Source organism: Castor canadensis, chromosome 1, assembly GCF_047511655.1.
Source record: "Castor canadensis chromosome 1, mCasCan1.hap1v2, whole genome shotgun sequence".
Classification (NCBI taxonomy): domain Eukaryota; kingdom Metazoa; phylum Chordata; class Mammalia; order Rodentia; family Castoridae; genus Castor; species Castor canadensis.
Window position 1 is genome coordinate 148,182,325 of NC_133386.1, and position 22,515 is coordinate 148,204,839.

The following is a 22,515-nucleotide window of genomic DNA, read 5'->3' on the forward strand; positions in this document are numbered from 1 at the left end:
GCCAGCGAATGATAACATTTCGTTCTTCTTCATGGCTGCATAAAATTCCATTGTGTATAGATACCACATTTTCTTAATCCATTCGTCAGTGCTGGGGCATCTTGGCTGTTTCCATAACTTGGCTATTGTGAATAGTGCCGCAATAAACATGGATGTGCAGGTGCCTCTGGAGTAACAGTCTTTTGGGTATATCCCCAAGAGTGGTATTGCTGGATCAAATGGTAGATCGATGTCTAGCTTTTTAAGTAGCCTCCAAATTTTTTTCCAGAGTGGTTGTACTAGTCTACATTCCCACCAACAGTGTAAGAAGGTTCCTTTTTCCCCGCATCCTCGCCAACACCTGTTGGTGGTGGTGTTGCTGATGATGGCTATTCTAACAGGGGTGAGGTGGAATCTTAGTGTGGTTTTAATTTGCATTTCCTTTATTGCTAGAGATGGTGAGCATTTTTTCATGTGTTTTCTGACCATTTGAATTTCTTCTTTTGAGAAAGTTCTGTTTAGTTCACATGCCCATTTCTTTATTGGTTCATTAGTTTTGGGAGAATTTAGTTTTTTAAGTTCCCTGTATATTCTGGTTATCAGTCCTTTGTCTGATGTATAATTGGCAAATATTTTCTCCCACTCTGTGGGTGTTCTCTTCAGTTTAGAGACCATTTCTTTTGATGAACAGAAACTTTTTAGTTTTATGAGGTCCCATTTATCTATGCTATCTCTTAGTTGCTGTGCTGCTGGGGTTTCATTGAGAAAGTTCTTACCTATACCTACTAACTCCAGAGTATTTCCTACTTTAAGAGCTAATTTTGAATATTGTGAATTCTTTAGCCCTAACCTTGCCTAATGAGGTCATAGATATCTAGGTTGACTGTAGTATGAGGACTGGGATTATGGAGTATGGAAAGGTGACTTATTTATGTTGACACTGTCCAAACATAACATATTTCCTTTACTCTTCACTCATTTATTGAGCATCAACTCATTTCTGTCTTCCACAAAAAAGACATAGTTCCTCTCTGGAGCAGTTCACATTGAAATTTCATCATATAAATCACATACTCTGTGACACTAGCTTGATAAAACTAAATCTATGAATAAGCTGGGTATGTGAATTATTCTGTCAGCTTGCTCCTGAATGTTCCTGAACCAAGCTCCTTTTGTCACTAAAGGATTTCTGGCTCCCTACACTTGGTCTTGCACCTAGTGTGCTCAGTTTTCTCTGAAGCATGAGACAGCTGTCCCAGTCTAGGCTTTCTGGCTCCCAGTTCCCAGTACTAAAGTGTAAAACACACACACACATGCACACACACACATTTTTTTTTTTTTTAACCATCACTCCTTGTCTCTTTCAGTTTCAAGGGGAGGAACTTAACATTTTTGGACTACCATCTATGTGCCAGGTGCTTTTCCATACATTCTGTTCTGCTGTAATCTTCATGATTCCATAATATTCAAGTCAACTCTGGAATCCAAAACAGATTAATAATACAAAAAGAACTGTCTTTAGAATCATGAAAAATGAGGTTTCAATTCTGGCTCAGCCACCTAAAGTCATCACTACTTCATTCATTCCTTTCTTCATTTGTTTATTAAAATGTTTATTGAACTAGACATTCAAGCTTGTGGTAGGAAGTGAGGATGCAAAGTGAATTACATATAATCCTTGCTTTCTATAATTTTTCTTTTGTTGTTGTACTGGGCTTTGAACTCAGGGCCTCAGTTTGCTAGGCAGGCACTCTACCACTTGAGCCACTCCACCAGTCTGTTTATGTTGGGTATTTTCAAGATAGGGTCTCATAAGTTGAGACCCTGGGCTGGCCTCGAACCTCCGTCTTCCTGATCTCTGCCTCCCAAGTGGCTAGGATTACAGATGTGAGCCACTTAGTGCCTGGCTGGAAGAAGAAAATTCTTAAACAGATTGTACTAAAACAATGATAGCAGTTTCTTCTACAAAGATTTTATGACTATTCACAATTTAAGTAGAGTACCTGAGCCTTGTGCCTTGTGTTCTTCATTTGTAAATTAGGAATAATTATGCCTGACTTCCAGATAGTGGCTGGCATATAAGAGGTATTATTGCAAAACCCACTATTCTAGGCAAGGGCTTTTGTGTGCCTTTCCCTTTTCCTTCTTATAAACTAAAAAAATAAGTGTTCATTTAACAAATTATATTTGAAGGCTTACAATTATTTTCTTATTTAGGCAGTACTGGGGTCCTAGAGCCTCACACTTGATAGACAGGCACTCTACCACTTGAGTCACTTCACCAGCCCTATTTTATGGTGTGTATTTTTGAGACATTGTTTTGTGAACTATTTCCCTAGAGCTGGCTTTGAACCTCTATCCTTGAGCTCTGCCTCCTGAGTAGCTAGGATTATAGGTGTGAGCCACTAGTGCCACTAGTGCCCATTTTACAATTCATTTGAAGTATTTCTTTTTACTTAACTGCCTTCTAATAATAGCAAAATATGAATGAAAATTACCTCGAATCTTATGGTCTTAGAAAATCAATTCATTTGAGAGCCTTGCTTCTAGTCATTGTCTATGTTACAAAGTTATATCCTTACATAAGCTTTCATGTTGCTACAAATTATGTATTTTTTCACTTAATTTTTTTTTTTGCTAAGGGTCTTTTTTTTTTTTGCTGCAATATATATATTTTAATTCAAAGTGAATCAACAGTAATACACCATAAATTCTTATTTTGACACTCACCAAAATAGTCACCTGGAAAACCCGCTTTTTGTGACAAAGTACAGAAGGCTTGGTCACATTTAAATCACTGAGAACTAGAGAGAAATACTATCGCAAACTGTAATAGACATTACATCCATAAAAATTTTCCCAGTCCTTATTGTAATATTGCACAGTGCAATTGCTACATGGCAAACTAGTGTAGCATAGAAGTAAAAGCAAAAACAAGTCAAAGAAAGCCACAAGTCTAAAATTGTTAACGGTTAACAGTTCAAATTTAGTAATCAAATCTATAGCATTGGATTCATTAAAACAAATCTTCCTACACCTTGCAGTGTATGAGTTAACTTTTACTTAACACAAACCAGATTTAAAATTTTGCTAAGGGTCTTGTTATGATGTTTACACTGTACTTTCCTGTGCTCAAACTGATGGTCTTCTTTCATCCTCCCTAACAGCTGAGACTATAGGCAGTACCATTCTGTCTGGCAGTATTTGTTATTTTTAGTGGCTGTGAAATATTTAATTGGCTGGATTCTTGCAATTTGCTTAAATATTTTCATATTCTACATTTCTCTTGATAGGCAGAGTGACTGACAAGAATGAAAATTTTGAAATAATTGTATCATTTGCTATTAAGTGACCTCATGCAAGTTATTTAACCTTTCTGAAACTTTTTTTGCTATTGTGTTTTGTTTTTGTTTTTTGCATATTTGAGACAGGGTCTCACTATGTAGCCCAGGTTAGCCTGGAACTGTAGATTCTCTTACCTCAGTCTTTTTTTTTTTTTTTTTTTTTTTTGGTGGTACTGGGGTTTGAACTCAGGGCCTACATCTTGAGCCACTCCACCAGCCCTTTTTTTGTGATGGAATTTTTCAAAATTCTTGATCTCTTCTTCCTGAGTAGCTAGGATTATAGATGTGAGCTATGGCGCCTGGCATCTGCCTCAGCCTTTTGAGTGCCGGAATTACAGATGTGTACCACATGAAGGTGAGTTTTTGTTTTTGATTTTTAAATAGGGATGATACTTTTGCTGGCAGTAAGTGGAGATTTTTTATAAAATCCCAGCTAAAATTTGAATAACCAATAAAAAGTCATAATTTCAGTATTTTGTAATGACAAATATGTAATGCGACAAGTACCTTTCACATACAAGCTCATTTAATATTTTGTATGACATCATTTCTTTAGGATAAAGTTTCATAAATGGGGTTATTGGGTTGATAGCTTTTGACTGTGTAGCTCAGGCTGACTGGCCTCGAACTGGCGATCCTCCAGCCTTAGCTTCCGTAGTGCTGGGATTACAGGTTTGTCTCATCATTCACTGACTGGAGTATAAACATTTTTATAGCATTTAGAAATGTTTTTCAAATCACTTTTCAAAAAATTTCCTTCAATTACCCAGCTAGTCACAAAGGATTTCATCACGCAGATTCCGTAGGAAAATTACGCGAAATCTTTGTAAGTGAAGGCTTTAATTGTTTTTCTGAAGTGTTTGAAGGTTTTTCCTCTTCCAACAGTAAGGCTGGATTGTGCGAGCCAGCCACGTGGGCTGCAGCTGCGGTTGCAGACTACAACTCCCAAAGTGCTCTGCGGGAGGGCCGACAGGAAGTGGCCGGAGCTTCTCCCGCCTCCACGCCGAGGCGAGGAGGTTCTATCCGGGGCCTTGGCGCTTCTCTTTCCTTTCGCGCCGGTTGCCGCTGCGGAGCGCGGCGAGTCCATGTGCGCAGTGAGTGGCGCTATTCCTGGCTCAGTAGCACCCGTGCCCCGGGTTTGACCGAGTCCACGCTGCGATGGATCCCAACACCATTATCGAGGCCCTGCGGGGCACCATGGACCCGGCTCTGCGTGAGGCTGCGGAGCGCCAGCTCAATGAAGTAAGGACGCCCGGCTAGCGGCGGCGGCGGGCAGGCGGGCTAGCAGGCCCGCCCTCGGGGCCTGGCCGGAGGCGCGGACGGCGTCGCCAAGGGGCCCAGCTGGAGGGGTGGGGCGGGGACCTGACGGCTGTGCCACGCCGGGGCGGCTTGGGCTGTGGCGGCGGCGCCGAGGCTGCCTTTGCGGCGGATCCCGGGCCGGGCCTCTGGCTGTGGCTGGGGCGTGAGGAGCCGGCCGGGCGAGGCGGGCGTGACGAGCTGGACACATGGCCGGCTCGGGTGGCCGGCCGGCCGCCCTCTGGCTTGCTCCCAGCCTGTGCCTCGTGTCCAGGAGGGGGCGAAACTCCCCGGGAGGTTTTTCAGACGTCTCCGAACCCAGTCTCTCTGGCGCCGGGTCTGGGGTGGGGGGAGGCTCCTGGCAATGCCGAGGGGTCCACAGGAGCTGCGCCTGTCAGCCTCTTCTCTCTGGGCTGATCGGTGGCCTGCCGCTCGGCACAACTTCCTTCTCTCCGGCGAGCTGCTCTGGGCAGCTTTCAGATGGAAGCCTGCGCCTCTTTGGCAGGGCAGGGGTAGTGCGAGTTACATAGGGTAGTCTGATCTGTGTTCTACTGTCATAATGCCACTGTTGGAAGTCGGAGTGATGGAGTGGAAAGGGTCAGGTGAGGGGCACCCTTCTAGGTATAGCTGCACCACTGATTTCTTGAGTGACCTTGGGCCAGTCGCGTCACCCTTTTTGATCCTGAGTTGTACCCATTCATAAAATTAGTCCATAGGGTTACTGATGGTCAAGCGAGATAATGTAAGTCTGAGTGCTTTGAAACATGCCACACTCTAGATTATTTCGGATATTGGATTTGCTGAGGGGTGAGGGTTTTTTGTTTTTTTCCACCCCGCATATATCTTGGGGAGTACCCTTTGGAAAACAGTATTATTATATGGATCTAAAGTTCTGCTATTTTCATCGTCAGCTTTTTTTGGTTTTTGGTTTTTTTGCACTTGCAAAGCAGGTGCTCTACTATTTGAGCCACACCTCTGGTCCATTTTCTTTGGTTAGTTTGAAGATGGGGCCCCGGGTGGCCCTGAACTGTGATCCTCCCCATCTCAACCTCCCAAGTAGTTAGGGTTTACAGGCATGAGCCACCTGGGCCCGCCTTGCAGTTAATAAGTATTTGAAAGGCTCCTAAAACACCTTCTAATTAGTAACTGTGTTTTAGTATACTACTGAATTTGTCAGTTTTAGTGTGCACTTTTTAACTTAAAATAAAGAAATTCAGTTATTTCTGCTTTTGGCTGCTGGTAGGTAAGTAATTTGGAAGATAATTACTTTCATTGATTTAACAAGTAGCAGGGATACTACTAATTGATCAACTTAAATATACAGTGCTGTACTGTGATCCCTACCTTTAAGAAACTTAGAATTAAAGATCTCTTACAGTTTAGATGAATTAAGTGTAAAGTTATATCAAAATAAACATTTTGCATGAAACCAAAGGGTGATGGCATGCTCAGTTTCTTAGACTCAAAGCCACTTTGGGAAGAGCTTAGATTTCTTTTGAATATAAAATAGTAGAAGCAGATTCCCACTTTGAACCATTAGTACTAAGTATGGAGAGAGTTTTGGATTACTTCATGTTTTGACTTTTGTGATAGACATGAATTTCAATGAACTTTTTACATACAAAATACTAATGCAGGTATAAGCTTAGAAAACCTAGAAGTTTAATCATCGTTATTTACCATGACTTCACTCTAATACCACATTGTTTTGACAATATACTTGCATGTAATTAATTTTTATTTATTTATTTATTTTTGTGGTGCTGGGATTTGAACTCAGGGCCTTCACCTTGAGCCACTCCCTTAACCCTTTTTGTGATGGGTGTTTTGGACTTAGGGTCTCCCAGCTGGCTTCAAACCTGGATCTTCCTGATCTCTGCTTCCTGAGTAGCTAATAGTGTCATGCCTATAACCCTAATTAATTTTCAAAATGATTACTTGAGTTGATTCCCTTGTACAAGAATTGGATAAATAATATTTCCTGAAAATTTTAAATTAAAGTTATTCTGCAAACAGGTATTTTATGTCTAGTGATGTGCACTAATATAAAAGAGACCTGGTGTATTTATTTCACAAATTATATTTTGAAAGATAAATAACCAAAGTAATAAAAAAGTGGCCTTTTGTTTTGGTAGTGGTACTGGGATTTGAACTCAGGGCCTTTGAGTTTTGTCTCCAGGAGCCCCCATCCCCTTTTTCGCTTTTGTTTATTTTCAGGCAGGGTCTCATACTTTTACCCTGGTTGGCGGTGAACTGTGATCCTTCTAGCTGTCTCATGATTGGCTGTAGTTACAAGTGTGTATCATCACCATCCCTGCTTAGAGCCTTTTTTTTAGTTGAGCATCAAACTGCTGTTTGAGGATATAGTGAATGCTGCTAATCCTGTTAAAGAAAGTGATACCTAACCTGCATTTCTGAGATTGCTAGCTATTTCCTTTTTCCAAACATCCTTCAATTTATTACAATAGGTTTTTTTTAGTAGTTTTCCTAAGGAACTCTTTCAGAAAATTTACTCATCTCTAAACTTTATTCCATTTTAATGCACTCCTTATCTCTCTCTGTACTTACATCTGAAAACTTTACTTTGGTTTTGTATTGTTTTTTTGGTGACAGAACCTTGAGATTTAGGAAACATCCCAGATTAGTGTTGAAGAATGAGGAAGTAGCTCTTTATTTTTGAGAGGCTTTTGCTTTGGAAATGATAAGATGAATAGTCATTTGCCATTCACTAAAGCTGTATTTTGGCTAATTTAACTAAAAGAAAAAGTTCTCTAACATTTGAATGAAAATTTTCTTCAGTAAATGATTATTGACTAAAAAATTGTAAATGTTTTCAAAGTAATTATAGTATAGTTTCCTTTCATTCACTTATCTCCCTGATTTGTTCTCATTTCCTTACATCTCTTCAGATGTCTCCTTATCATAGAGGAGTTTCCTGACTAACACATTCCTGTTTCCCTAGGCTTGTTTTTCTCATATTTCTCTTTTTTTTTGGTGGTACGGGCATTTGAACTCAGGGCCTATACCTTGAGCCACTCCACCAGCCTTTGTATGTGTGTGATGGTTATTTTCAAGATAGGGTCTTGAGAACTATTTGCCCAGGCTGTCTTCAAACCATGATCCTCCTGGTCTCTGCCATCTGAGTAAGTTAGATTACAGATGTGAGTCACTGGCACCCTTATTCCTTTACACCATTCCAAATTTTTAAGTTTCATGAAGTCAGGAATTATCTTTTTTTTTTTTTTTTTTACTATTCTTTGATTTGCCAACGTTATATTTTACTTACTGATTACAGTAGATAACAATAAACAGTATAGGCCTTTGTTCTGTAACATCAACCTCACCTCAAGGGTGTTTGGGTTGTTTATTTTTTAGTAATATATAGATAAAATTAAGAAAATGCCATTGAACTGTTTTTGACAGGCATTTTCAAGTTACATCTGACTTACTATTCCCCACTGATTTATTCTGTAATATGTTGTGCGTTTTGATGCCTCTTTTTTCTTTTTCATTTTGGACCACTGCTATAATTTTGGGGACTCACTGTCAGATCCCAATTGTAGATATCTTCATGCAGCAGGCTTTGCCTTAAAATTGGACCAAACAATTGAAATGTACAAGTGTACCTAGAAATACAATTGAAAGCCCTTTAGACCTTTCAGATATATTTGTATGTGTATTTTTATTTATTGTTTTGAGGAGGGCAGTACTGGGTTAGAACTCAGGGCCTCACCCTTGCTAGGCAGGTGCTGTAACACTTGAGTCTCTCTGCCACCCTTTTTTGGTGTTGGGTATTTTCCAGATAGGGCCTGGAAAACTATTTGCCTAGCCTGAATTTGGATCCTCCTGATCCCTCCCTCCTGAGTAGCTAGGATTATAGATGAGTACCACTGGTGCCTGGCAATAATACATATTTTTAAACTACTGAAAAGTTCTCTATAGTTCTCCCTAGCTATCCTTGGAGGATTGGTTCCAGGACCCTTGAGAATACCAAAATATCAAGAATAAATATCTTGAAATGGGTTAGTATTTACATATAACCCTTCTTTTTCTTTTTTTTTTTTTTTTAATGGACAGTGAGTGCTATGGCAAGTGCTCTACCAGTGAGGTACATTAGATTACTTGTATTAATACAGTGTAAATGTTTTGTAAATAATTGTTACTTATTGTTTGGGGGATAATGATGAGAAAAAAAAAAGCCTATATCTTTAGTACTGGTGCATTTTTCCCCTCTGAATTTCCTTGGTTCCCCTCCCCTAAGGTTTGACCTCAGGTCCATTTGAACCATACCTCTGGACCTCCCCCTGAATGTTAGTTACTTTGAACTGCACCTGGTTGAATTTGAGGATGTGGAACCTCTTAAGTACCAGCTTTTTTTTTTTTTTGAGACAGAGTCTCACTGTGTTACAGTCAGGCCTGGAACTTGAGAACTTGATCCTCCTGCCTCAGCCTCCCAAGTGGTGGAATTATAGGTGTGATCTACCATGCCCAGCTTACTTTCTTTTTTTTGGGGGGGGGGGTGCACAGTATTTGGAGTTTGAAACAGGGTCACCTCCAGCCCCTGGCTTAGGTTCTTAATCTATATAATGAAAACAGGGATCCTGTCTGTCATTGTGTTGTGATTGAGATGATGTCTGTAAAAAAATCTAGGAAAATGGCATCAGTAAGTCCTTGGCATATTATTTGAACTGCTGCTTATATGCCAGTTCACTAACAAATCCAACATGCCATTTGGATTTATTACCTGCCTTAGTCTGTTATCTTGTTAGTTTATATCTCAGTGGAAAATGGCTCTTTGGGCACTGAGATCCAAAGTAGGTAGTATTATTGTTGTAGGAAATTTGCACAGTTACAGATACATAGTGCCCGGCACAAAATAGGTTCACTATAAATGTTTGTTAAATGAAGAAAGAGATAAAAACTTGAATAGAGATGTTAAGACTATTCATCTTTGAGTCTTTAGTTTTCTTAGATACTTTTTTTTTTTTTTTTTTTGGCATTACTGGGGTTTGAATTCAAGTGTTCTACTACTTGAGCCATTGCCTCAACCCCTCATCTTTGAATTTTTAAAAAGAGTTGTGTTACAAAATGATCTGTCACTTCATTTTTTAAAATCTTTTTTTTTTTTTTTTTTTTTGACAGTACTGGGGTTTGAACTCAGGGTCTCACGCTTATTTGCTCTACTACCTGAATCACTCCACCAGCTAGTTGTCACTTCATTTGAGTGAAATACTTTGGAGATTGACTTGTAAATATCTAGAAGTGGAATTTGTTTTTTCTTCTTTTAAAATCTGTCTCTAGTCCAGGTTGGCCTAGAATTTGCCAGTCTCCTGCTTCAGCATTCTCAGTGCTGGGATTACTGGGATTGTAGGAGTGTACCACCATGCCTGGTTTCAAAATTTTATTTGAAGTAGGTGGTTGCCAACTGTTTCTTCTACCTTAAGAACCTACTGATTTTTGAACTTATCTCCAGTGGAATAAGATCTTTAGAGCAAAAGAGAAAAAAGCTCTGTAGTATTAGCTGACAGTAGATAGGCAATAATTTTTTTAAATTTAGGAAGTATTTGAAAAAATTTTGAGTGACTGTCATGTGTCAGGTACCATTTTTTTTTTTCTTTTGTTCCTGTGTTGAGATCTGTACTCAGGGCCAAATGCTCTCAATGCTTGCTAGCTAAGAGGTCTACTACTTGTGCCACACACATGGCTCCTGTGGGGGTCCCTCCCCCCCAACCCTTTTATGCTTTCTTTTTAGGATAAGGTATCTCCCTCCCACTTTTTTTCTTTTCCCTCCAGCTAGCTTCTGCTCTCAATCTTCTCACCTTTGCCTCTCGTGTAGCTGAAATTACAGGTGCATATCCAATTTACTTGTTGAGGTGAGCTCCTGAATCCTGATTTTCCAGATCTCTACCTCCTAAGTAGCTGGGATAGACTATTTTCCATGCTTAGAATCTAATCTTGGCGTGAGGATAAATTCTGGCTCTTGTGAAGTTTACATTTGAATTGACGTTTTAAATGTTAGGAAATTTCTTTCTTCAAATTTTCTCTGGTTGGAGGGCTGACGGAGTGGCTCAAGTGGTAGAGCACCTGCCTAGCAATTGAGAACCCCTGAGTTCAAACCCCAGAACCACCCAAAATAGAAAATTCTCTTTTCACTTTTGTTGGTTTGTTTTTTGAAATAGTCTTGCTATGTAGCTGAGGCTGAGCTGGAACTTATGATCTTTCTGTCTCAGCTTCTGAGTGCTGGGATTATAGGCATGGGCTAGCAAGCTCAGTAGGAAAAATTTTTAAAAATCTATTCTGAATAACAATTCCTACTCTGGTTCATTCAGTAGCAGTTGTCTGTGTTTAGGCACTGAGGTAAGTACCACTTAACATGTGATCTGGACTGTATAATGGAGCTAATGTTTCTGATGAGAAAACTATTAAATCTGACTTTGTTTAAGGCAGATATGTTATCAGCAACAGTAGTCTCTCCTGTTATACTTGCTAACAAAATGCTGTAAGTGGAATGAAAAGACTAGAATTGTCTATAGTTTGAGAATATAACATTCCTTAACCAGGAATATTGAGAAGTAGATACTGTTTGGAGTTTGCTGTTAGACAGGAAATTGTTCAGTGACAGCATGTTTTGAAGACCTGAAAGATTATACTGGATTAGGATTTGTAAATGTAGTAGGTAAGTATATAATAATTTCATTTATTGTTTCTGTCAGTGGCACCTTAAACTAAGTCTGATTTTTAAAATGGGGTTTTGGTCCCTAAGTAATTTCTAGTGAAGTCCTTTCCTTCCTTCCTCCCTCCTTCCCTCCCTCTCTCCTTCTCTCCCTCTTTCTTTTCCCTCTCTCCTTCCTTCCCCTTCCCTCTTTCTTTTTTTCTTTTTGGTGGTACTGAGGGTTGAACTCAAGGTCTTGCACTTGCTGGCCAGGCCAGTACTCTTCCACTTGAGACAGACCTCCAGCTCCTAATGAAATTTTTAAAACCTCTTTAGTTGGAAAGTATGTGTTACCATTATTTGATGAAGGGAGGATACATTGAACATCGTTAGCCTACTCCTGATTCTACCACTAGGATGACTTAACACATCACCTCACTATGCTTTCATGTTGGTAAAATGGATATAATAATTTGCTTTGGCAGATTCTTCTGTGAAATGGAAAGTTTAGAAATTCCTTGACTCTTTTTTCAGGTGTGGGGGGTCGGAGAGACAGGGTCTTGGCAGCTCAGACTGGCCTTGAATTTGAAAACTTCCCTTGGCCTCCTGAGTGTGCACCCCTCCCTCCCCCCCAGTTCAGTTCTTTGGCTCTTGGCATTACCTGACTTGTACTCATTTTATTAAAAATTGTCTCAGTATCCTTTAGTCTTTTCTTCTTTATAAGTAGTCTAAAGTACAGTACCTAACTTTGAAGTCTCTTTAGTAGCTAATTGAAGTCTCTTTGGTTGCATTTCACTTGAGAGAAAGAATAAAAAGTTGTAGTCTGAAGAATAAGCTTTAAAAGATACTGAAATTGGGTCTGAGGAACTGATTTGGGAGAAAACACAAGATTAGGCTAACCTTGAACCAGTATCCTCCTAGTCTCCACCACAAACAGCTGGGGTTATAAGTATGATCACCAACCTCAGCTTTAAAGTGAATTTGAGTTGTTTATTTTTTGGAAGTACTGGGGTTTGAACTCAAGACCTCACAGTTAACTAGGCAAGCACTCTACTACTTGAGCCACGCCCCCAGACCGAGTTAAGAGTTAGGTCTAGTTTGAGAAACTGGTATAAAAATAAGAAAGTCTAGCATGCAGTTTGATTGTAGAGCTAAAGATTAACAACAATGAAGTGAAGCACTTCAAAGAAATGAATTTATTCTGCAGGTGATTATACAGAAGAAGAGAGTATGGACTAAAAGTATAGGGTAAACCAATGTACTAAATTTTGAGCTATGTCCATTTTGGGAACACAAAAAAAGGAGACTGAGAAATTATGCATAAGAGTGGGAGAGAAGAAAAGAAAATTTCAAGTAAGATTTTTTTGTGGTTTGATTTTGTTTGTTTGTTTGCTTTTTTTTAGTGGTTCTGGAGCTTGAGCCCAAGACTTTTTGCATGCTAGGCAAGTGCTCTACTACCGAGCTGCATTGCCATCTTTTTTTATTTGGCCTGATATTTTTTTTTTTTTATGGTTTACTTTTCTTTCTCTTACGTGAATTTCACAAATTTTCCACTAATGGGCATGAATAGACTTTCTCAGTGTCTAAAACATGATAAAATCAAATGGGCTATTGACATTTCTGAAAGAGGTTATAGCTTTCTGGGAGAAAAAGCCTTTAAAGTATCCCCAACCTTGGGGAAAGCAAGTTCTGATTATAGGGCTAGTGAATGTGATGCTAGTATGGGGCTAGGATAACTGTAGGTTAAAAGTGTAGCAGGATCAAGGAAATTTGTTGGTGTGGGGGTGTGCTTTTCAATTTTTTTGTGCTTTTCAAATAGGTCAACTCTTCCATAAAGTTAGACCTATTTGTGGGGCAGAGTAAACAGTGGTGAAACTGCCAATGGAATAAAAATGGGACTGGAAAGGTTTTATAGGCCTATTATTACTATCTGTCAGTGATAACAGTTTTCCATTCATCATGGTTTTGTTGTTGCTTTAGTAGTTTTTTGTTTGTCTTTTCTGGTACTGGGGGTTAAACTCAGGACTTCAAGCTTGTGATGCAGGCACTCTACCACTTGAGCCACTCTATCAGTCCCATTTGTAATGTTTTATAGTCATCAATGCTTGAATTATATCTTTCATACTGCCTCAAGACCTCATCTTTTACAGCATGGATCTGGTCATGATTAAAATAATTTGTTTTCCTCCTTTCAGTGCTGGAGGTAGAACCTAGGGCCTTGTACATGCTCATGCTCTACCTCTGAGCAATATGCCTAGCCAAGTGACAACCTTTTAAATAGTTCAGACTTCATTAGATCTTTTTGTTTTTTGAGACAGGCATAGGGTCTTACTATGTAGCCTAGGCAGACCAGAACTCAAGATCTTCTTGCTTCAGCCTCCTGAGTGCTAGGATTTACAGGCATGTACCATCACTCCCCATCCTTAATAAGATTTTTTTGGTTTTTTTCGGTGGGACTGGTATTTGAATTCAGTTCAGTTGTAAAGCAGGTGCTCTACTGCTTGAATCATACCTCCACTCCATTTTACCCAGGTTATTTTGGACATGGGGGGGTCCTCACAAACTATTGGCTCAGGCTGGTTTTGAACCTCAGAGTAGTTTGTACTCCTCCTCATTAGAATATGATGTCAAAATTAATGTATTTATTTTTGTGTTTTACTGTTCTCTTTCATTCTTCTTATAATTTATCTTTGACATAAATCATACTTTCCCAGTTTAATGTCTTTCTTCATCTCTGGGTTGAAGTCCTTTGGGTCTAACTTGAATTTTTACTAGTTTGTCCAAGAACATTTAATCTTCCAACATAATTGTAAAACCATCTTTTCTGTATAGCATCTTGCAGTGTGTGTGTCTAGAGAGCACATGTGTGCTAGTAGGGATTGAATCCAGGGCGTTTGGCTTGCTAGGCAAGCATTCTACCACTTGGGCCACGCCCCCAGGCCAATATCTTGGCAGTTACAAGTATTAGTAATGGGTGAAGAGTAATGGGTGAAGGTGATGGAGAATTTTGGTGAGGTGGATTAAGGAGGAATGTTGAAATTATCTGGCTAGGTGATAGATGATGAAAAGATAAAAAGTTGTTTAGAAAGGTGCTATGGCTGGTAGCTTTTAAACTCAAGTATTAGGAGTTTTATACATACATACCTTAATTAGTGTCTGTTGCTTCAGTTCTCTGGTTTTCTGACTGCTAGAATGCAAGAGTTTCCCAAGAGGACTGGGCCTATAATTAGTGCTAGCATTCAGAAGTGACATTTATACTTTGACTCATAAAAGGTCTATTGTAGCCTATCAATTCTGAGGCCTAACTGCCAAACTCTTGAGAGTACCATAATTGCTCAAGCTTTAAAGAGTTTTGTGGAAAAGATTAATGATATTTTATTTTGTTTTTAAAATTATCATAGACATATGAAGAGAGTTCTTTTTAATATGGAATGGTGACTATATGTAGGAATGCCAGAAAGTTCTTAGAGATCAATCAATGCTTAAAAGAATAATTTTCCCTAAAGAGTTAATGTATGTCTTACTTTATGTTTTTTATTACACATTTTGTATATAATTTATAATTTCCTCCATTTTTACACAACTTTGTTAAAGTGTAATCTCAGTTTGCTTGAGACTGTGACATCTAATATTTAGTATTGCTTTTTCTTTTTTGATGTTTGAGACAAGGTCTCATGGTGCAGCCCAGGCTGGCCTCTTTTTTTGTGTGTATTGGAGTTAGAAATCAGGGTTTGAACTCAGATTTTGCACTTGCTAGGCAGGCGCTCTACAAATTGAGCCATGCCTCTAGCCCTGGCTCCGTGGGCTCTTGATCTTCCCACTTCTGACTCCCAAGTGCTAGGATTCTAGGTTTGTACCACAGTGCGCTGTTTAATATTACTTAAGGCTTCCTGCCTTAGGGATTTCAGGGGGTAGAAATTTGTATGGTGTGGGTAGATAGATATTCTGGGTTGAGTTTGCTTAATTATCCCCACTGACAAAAATTTCCTTTTCTTCTTTTGTTTGCCATACTGGGTTTGAACTCAGGGCTTACACCTTGAGCCCCGCTCCACCAGCTCCTGTTTTTGGTGATAGATTTTTTTGAGATAGGGTTTCTCAAACTGTTTGCTCAGGCTGTCTTCAAATTGCGATCCTCTTTCATTTCTGCCTCCTGAGTAGCTAGGATTATAGGCATGAACTACCAGTACCTGGTTTGAAAGTTACTTTTTGTCTGTTGCACTTTTGAAATTTGTACTTTCATGGTTTTCAGGGTAGTGAGTAACATTAATAAAGTGCTAAGTGATTCTTTTTATAGTTTTGTTGATTTTTATTAAAAACTTTGTGAATTCACCCACTTAAAGTATGCAATTCAGTGATATTTAGTGTATTCACAGGGCTATGCAACTAGCACCACAATTTTTAGAATATTTTTATCTTTCCCAAAAGAAATGTACCCATTAGCAGTCACTCCTCATTCTAGCCCTGGGCAACCACTAGTCTTTCTGTATAATATATATTTGCTTATTTTGTACATTTCAAATAATTGAAATCATATAGTATGTAGTCTTTTGTTTCTGAATTCTTTAACATAGCATATTTTCAAGTTTCATGCGTGTTGTAGCATGTATGGGTACTTCATTCTTATGTTGCTGAGTAGTATTTCTTCATATATATGGGTATGCCACATTTTACTTATTCATCAGTTGGAGGACATCTCAGTTGTTTCCACTTTGGGGCTACAGTGAATAATGATGCTAATTAAAAGTAGTCTTGTTCTTGGGAGGTGAGGAGGGAGGGTTAGTGCATGCACATAATCTTGGCACTCAGGAAGGCTGAGGCAGGATAATAATGAGTTCAAGGTCAGCCTGGGATACATAGTGAGACCCTGTGTCAAAAACAAACAAAACCCCCCAAAAGATAGTTTCGTTGAGTTTTTTAAAATTAAAAGAGTGATTTCCATGTAGTACATAGCTCGAACAAGATACATCTGAGTCACTTTTACCTAGTTATAACACCAGTGTAACCATCACTCACACCAATGTGTATTTAACATTTTCGTTGGTCCAGAATGTTCCCTTGGTGCTCTTCCTACTTAGTACCTTTCTTCCCCCAGATTTGCCTGTCTTTAACCTTTAAGCTTTGTATAAATAGAATTACATAGTATGTACTTAAGGAGTTGGCGTTTCAATTTTTTTTTGGTGCTGGAGATAAAGGCATGCTAGGCAAGCCCTCTACTACTATGCTACAGCCCCTGCCTTCAGGAGATGAGTGTTACTGCCTGATTCTGTGGGTTGTTTTTACTATTATTACTATTGTTACGTAGTATTTTGCTGTATGAACGTGCATTTATCCATTCATAAGTGTTGTAGACTTAAGCACTTCTCATCCTAGTGTATTGTAAAGGTGAAATTACTAGGATGTTAGAAACTACCAGATTGCCAATAAGGTTGTACCAGTTTTATTCCTATCAGTACATTATGAGAATTCTGTTTGTTCACATCCTTACAACACTTTGGCATATTGCATATGTTGTTGAACTGACAGGGTAGGATTGACTATTGCATACTTGAAATGATTGTGTATGTCGGGTTTGAGTTCAGCTTTACACGGGTTGAGTGTTCTACCACTTGAGCCATGCCCCTAGCTTGTTTTGCTTTGACTGGTCTGGACCATGAGCTTCCTGTTTATGCTTCCTTCCACAGCTGGGATGACAGATTTTTGTGTGTGTGTGTGGGGGCTGCGGGCTGGGGACTGGGATTTGAACTTGGCGCTTCATACCTGCAAAGTAGGTGCTCTATGACTTGAGCCACCCCTCCAGTCTATTTTGCTCTGATTATTTTGGAAATTGGGATCTCTCAAACTATTTCCCCAGGCTGTCCTCAAACCACAATCCTCCCATTCTCAGCCTTCCAAGTAGCTAGGATTATAGGCATGAACCACTGGTGCTTGGCAAATACTTGACTTTTTATTAGTTGCTTTGCCTATGTTGGCCTAGAACCTCAATCTCTGCCTGCTGAGTAGTTAGGAATACTGGTATGAGCCACAGCACCCTGCTGTACTAATTTTTATTTATTTATTTTTTTGCAGTAATGTGGTTCGAACTCAAGGCCTTAGCACTTTACCACTTGGGTTATGCCTCCAGCCCAAATTGTTTTGAAATTTACTTGCATATTTGCTTATTCTTCTTTTGGATTAAGGGACTCTTCCTCAGACATTGCAGATTATTTTTTATTTAACTATTCTTTGTACTGATAGGGGCCCTTATAATGGGGATTGAATCCAGGGCCAAATGCTCTGCCATTGAACTACATCCCTAGTCCAAAAGTTTCAAGTTTTATCTACTTGAGCCTAAAGTTATTTTATGGCTTTCTGCCTTTGATGTTCTGCTTCCATTTTTCTGCCAGTATGATAAAATTATTTACCTTGGTTTCTTGAAGTACCTTTGTGGGATTTTTTTTTGTTTATTTTATTTATATCTTTTTGTTGTTGTTAGTGGAGAGTGAACCCAAGGCTCTGAGATAGCTAGACAAACTGCCCACCATTGAGTCTCCCCTCCCCCACCCCTGTGTTTTTTTGTTTTGTTTTTGGTGGCACTGAGGTTTGAACTCAGGCTTTACGCTTGCTGGGCAGGTACTCTTACCACTTGAGCCACTCCACCAACCACCCCTGTGGTTTTGTTTTACTATTTTTTTAGGGACAAGGTCTCCCAGCTATGTTGTCCACACTGGCCTGGACCTCCTGGGTACAAGCCATCCTCCACTTATATGTTAATTTATTTACTCCTAAAGTGTGAGCCACAGTGTCAGGTTTAATTTTTTTGTATTTAAATCTGGGTGAGGTGGTTCACAGCTCTAATCCCAGCTACTCAGGATGGAAGTTTGGAGGATGGTAGTCCAAGGTCAACCCTGGCAAAAATGGGAACACCCTATGTGAAAAAAAAAAAAAAAACTAAAGTAAAAAAGTCCGGGGGGTGTGGCTTAAGAGGCCCTGAGTTCATTAAAAGCCCCCATCCCCTATGCCAAAGAAAGCTGATGAAGGTCTTTTGCTCATTTATAGTGTACTTCTTGAGCTATATATGTTTCTGGCCAAGAAAAGCAGTAATGGGTAGTTATGTTTTAACTTGTTTTGAATTAAACCAGCAACTTCATCTGGGCTTCTGATCACAGAAAGTGATGTTTCAAGTAGCTGGAAAAACTGGAGCATTAGAACCTCAAAAGAGAGGTTGAATATGTACACAAAACAAAGTATGCTGTATTTTCTAGATAATTTCAGGAACCAAGAGTAAGTTAGTTTTTATACCATACTAATGTTAAAAGATACTCTCTAAGAATATGAGGGCTAGGAGTATGGCTCAAGTGATAGAGTGCCTGCCTTGCAAGCATCAGCCCTGAGTTCGAAGCCCAGGTCTGCCAAAAAACCTCAAAACAACAATAATGAGCATGTGGGGGCTGTTTGTTGTGGTGCATGCCTATAATCTTAGCTTCTTATGAGGTGAGAGCCTGAGGATTTCTGTTTGATGCCAAACAGCAAAATGTTAGTGTGATTCAACTCAACCAATAAGTTGGAATGGTGGTGTGCGTCATATAATCTCACAGGAGATATAAGTAGGTGGTTCAAGGTTGGAGCCTGGCCCTGGGCAAAACCTTGAGACTCTTTGAAAAATAACTAAATCAAAAAGGGCTGGTGAAGTAGCTCAAATGGTAGAGCATCTAGCAAATGTGAGGTCCTGAGTTCAACTCTCAGTGCTGCCAGAAGAAAAAAAGAGAGAACATGACATCTGTTAAGTCTTTCTGGGGGATGGGTTGGAGATTGAACCCATGGTCTCATGGGTGCTAGGCAATCCACCATCGAATTATGTTTCCAGTTTGCTATAGCTTGATAAATTGCTAAAATATTTTTGATCTGTTTTATTAACATTCTTCTCACAGAGTGGATTTTATATTCTCATTTTATCATTGAGACTTGGACTTGCTGAATCAACTTGCTCAAGGCTTAACAATCTAAGAAGTGACATCACTTAGATTTAAATGTTCTGAAGAAAAAGAATGAAAATTATGAGAGTAATAACCTTACTTTAGGTTGAGTGATTAGGTAGGAAAGACTTCTCTATGAAAATAATGATAAAGGTGAGAACTAAAGAATGTGAAGCTATAAGCCAGTTAACTATGTTGGATCATGGTAGAGAAGAATCTTGCAGGTAGAAATCACAGCATGTATAAACCCTTTGAGATAGATGGATGAGATGAAATATTTATTTTATTTATTTTTCTTTTGTGAAAGAACCTAAAGGTTGCCAAAAGTGGGCTGTTGAGAGTAAGAAAGTTGCTTAAAATGAGGCTGAAGAAATGGCAAATTTAAAGTAACATTCAGGGCCTTGGAAGGTGTTAGAAAATTGTTGGAAGGTTTATTTAAAGGGGATTGATTTATAATTTAAAAGATCTTTGCAGCTAAATGGAGAATGGTTGGGGATACAGATAGCTAAATAAAAAGGATGACAGTATAGGTCAGTGGTAGAGCATTTGTATAGTATGTGTGAGGTCCTGGTTCCAGGGCAGTGTAAAAAACAAGAAGGATAATAGTCATTTGGACTAGATTGGTACTGATGGCAATGAATGTGAATATATTTTAAAAACGAGCATTTTAGAATTGACAGGACTTAATATGTTAAATTAGGATGTAAAAGGGAAGTGAGGATTACTGTGAAAATAGTAGTGAGAAGTTGGGAGAGGTGATATAGATAATAGAATAAAAGCTTATATGTGGGCTAGGAGCTGGTGGCTCATACCTGTAATCCTAGCTGCTCAAGAGGCAGAGATCAGGAGGATTGCTGTTCGAACTATTTTGGGAGACTCTATCTCAAAAACCCATCACCTAAAAGGGCTGGTGTGTGGTCTCAAGGTGTAGGCCCTGAGTTCAAATCCCACTACCGCAAAACAAACTTAAAGGTGAAAAGATGCTTTGAACATAGTAAGTCTGCGAATAATGAAATAGGATATTTATTAGACAAGGTTTTTTTTTTTATTATGATCTAAATAGGAAGTATTACACACTATTTAACAACAGAGACTGGAAAAGATCAGCTGGAGAGTGGACAAGATATGTGATTGAATATTGGTTAAGTTCTAACATTTATAGATTATACAAGATGAGAAATCACCAGTGAACCTGAAGACAGGAAATAGGAAAAATGTGTAAAGAGTAGCATAGATGGAAAGATATATAAAGGTGATAGTGATTTGGTGTGTTCAGATCTAGTTAGTGTTGTGGGAATGGTCAGTACTTACTCTTCAGGCACCTAACTCTTTCTTTGCAGGTCTTTCTTCTCCTTTGCTTCTTCCATGGTGCTCCCTACTTCCATTATGCAATACTACAATTATCTGTTAGATTATCTTGTGTATGTGTTTCCATGAGATCATGGAGCTCAATTGTCTAACGTAAGCCCTGTGGTTTCAGTGCCTGGCATAATGTCCTGAACCAGGAATATCAAAGTAAATAACTGGACTGACTGAATGAATGAATAAAGTATCACTTTGGATTTTAATATCAATAAGTTTTTATATATTCAAAGAATGTAAGAATATTTTTGCACAGTATTTTGGAAAGAGTCTATAAAGAGGAAACTAAAATAAAAATCTGAATATCGTTCATGTGAACCTGTGCAGAAAAAATACATTATATAGTGGTGGGCTGTTCTGGGATGGAGGTGAGTGGATCTGTGAACACATACAAGAAGGGATTTAACTTGAATGTTCATGTCTTTTAAAACATAATGAAAACAAATAGGAAGAGTTTAGCAATTTTTTTTTTTTTTTTGGTACTGGGGCTTGAACTCAGGGCCTACACTTTAAGCCACTCCACCAGCCCTTTTTTGTGATGGGTATTTTTGAGATAGGGTTTCAGGAACTATTTACCTGGGCTGACTTTGAACTGTGGTTCTCCTAATCTCTGCCTCCTGAGTAGCTAGGATTACAGGCATGAGCCACCAATGCCCGGTTATTAATCATTTTGATGAAAATCCATAATCCCAAATCTATAATATAAAAATTGAAAAACAGAAAATGTCTAAGGAATAGCTCCTGCCACCCCAGTGATAACTGCTAGTAGTATTTTTGTTGTATTTGTTTTCAGTCTTCTGTATATGTTGCATTGCATATTCATGTAGCTACTAGATTATGATCAGACAGTTTGTATTCTACTTTTATTGTATCATTTCAAAGCTACTGATTTTTAACTATTGAAATGCAGTATGTACAGAAAAGTTACATGTCAATTTTTCAAACAGAATACACTTGGATCAAACAGCAACCATATCAGGAAGTAACCTTTATTAGCACCTTTGTGGCACACCTGTTATTCCAAGTACTCAGAAGGCTGAAAGCAGGAACATCACAAATCCAGCCTGGGCTACATAGTGAGACCCTATCTCAAACAAGACAAACATAAAACCCTGCTTTGGAAACAAACCACCAAGCTGTTTCTCTCTCTGTCTCTCTCTCTCTCTCTCTCTCTCTCTCTCTCTCTCTCTCTCTCTCTCTCTCTCTCTCTCTCTCTCCCTCCCTCCCTTCACTCCCTCCCTCTCTCCCTCCCTCCCTCTCTCCCTCTCTCTTTCTGTGTGTGTGTGTGTGTGTGTGTCTGTCTGTCTGTCTGTCTGAGGTATTTTAGAGGTAGGGTCTCTGTCTGTAGAACTACTTCCTTGGCTGTCCTCAAACTGTGATCCTCCTGATTTCTGCCTCCTCCTGGAGTAGGTAGGATTATAGGTGTGAGCCACCTGTGCATGGCAAGCTATTCATTTTTATTGATATAGTATGTATCTAACTATGTACTAGATAGATAGAACAGCTGCATAGGGAAGTTATTACTGAAAAAAGGAAATAGTTGCAGCAGAGAATATTGTTTTGGAGCCACTGCTGCCAGTGTAGGTTAAGAATGCTGGTTAGAGCTGGGCACCAGTGGCTAAAGCCTGTAATCCTAGCTACTCAGTAGGCAGACAGAGAGATCAGGAGGATTGAGGTTCAAAACCAGCCTGGGCAAATAGTTCACGAAACCGTATCTCAAAATCCATCAAAAAAGGCTTGGCAGAGTGGCTTACGGTATAGATCCTGAGTTCAAACCCCAGTAACACAGGAAAAAAAAAAAAAAAAGCTGGTTAGGATAAATGGAAAGTGTAGTGGTATGCAGACAAATCCAAATATCCAAATATCTTGGGAATTCATCATCATATTCGTTCAAGTTCATTAACGGAAGTCTTGGGATATAAGGTTTGGG

General features: G+C 39.1%; 1 protein-coding gene across 2 annotated transcripts in view; it reads left to right on the forward strand.

The window, feature by feature from the left end:
- The first annotated feature begins 4,317 nt into the window (after positions 1–4,317).
- Positions 4,318–22,515, forward strand: part of Ipo7 (importin 7) — a 50,694-nt gene continuing 32,496 nt past the window's right edge. Inside the window, exon 1 of one of the 2 annotated variants that reach the window (XM_020180071.2) lies at positions 4,318–4,565. In XM_020180071.2, the coding sequence (XP_020035660.1) occupies positions 4,482–4,565 (84 nt within the window). In that variant the 5' untranslated portion in view covers positions 4,318–4,481. The remainder of the gene's footprint in view (positions 4,566–22,515) is intronic. The other variant, XM_074041120.1, reaches the window with a different exon arrangement.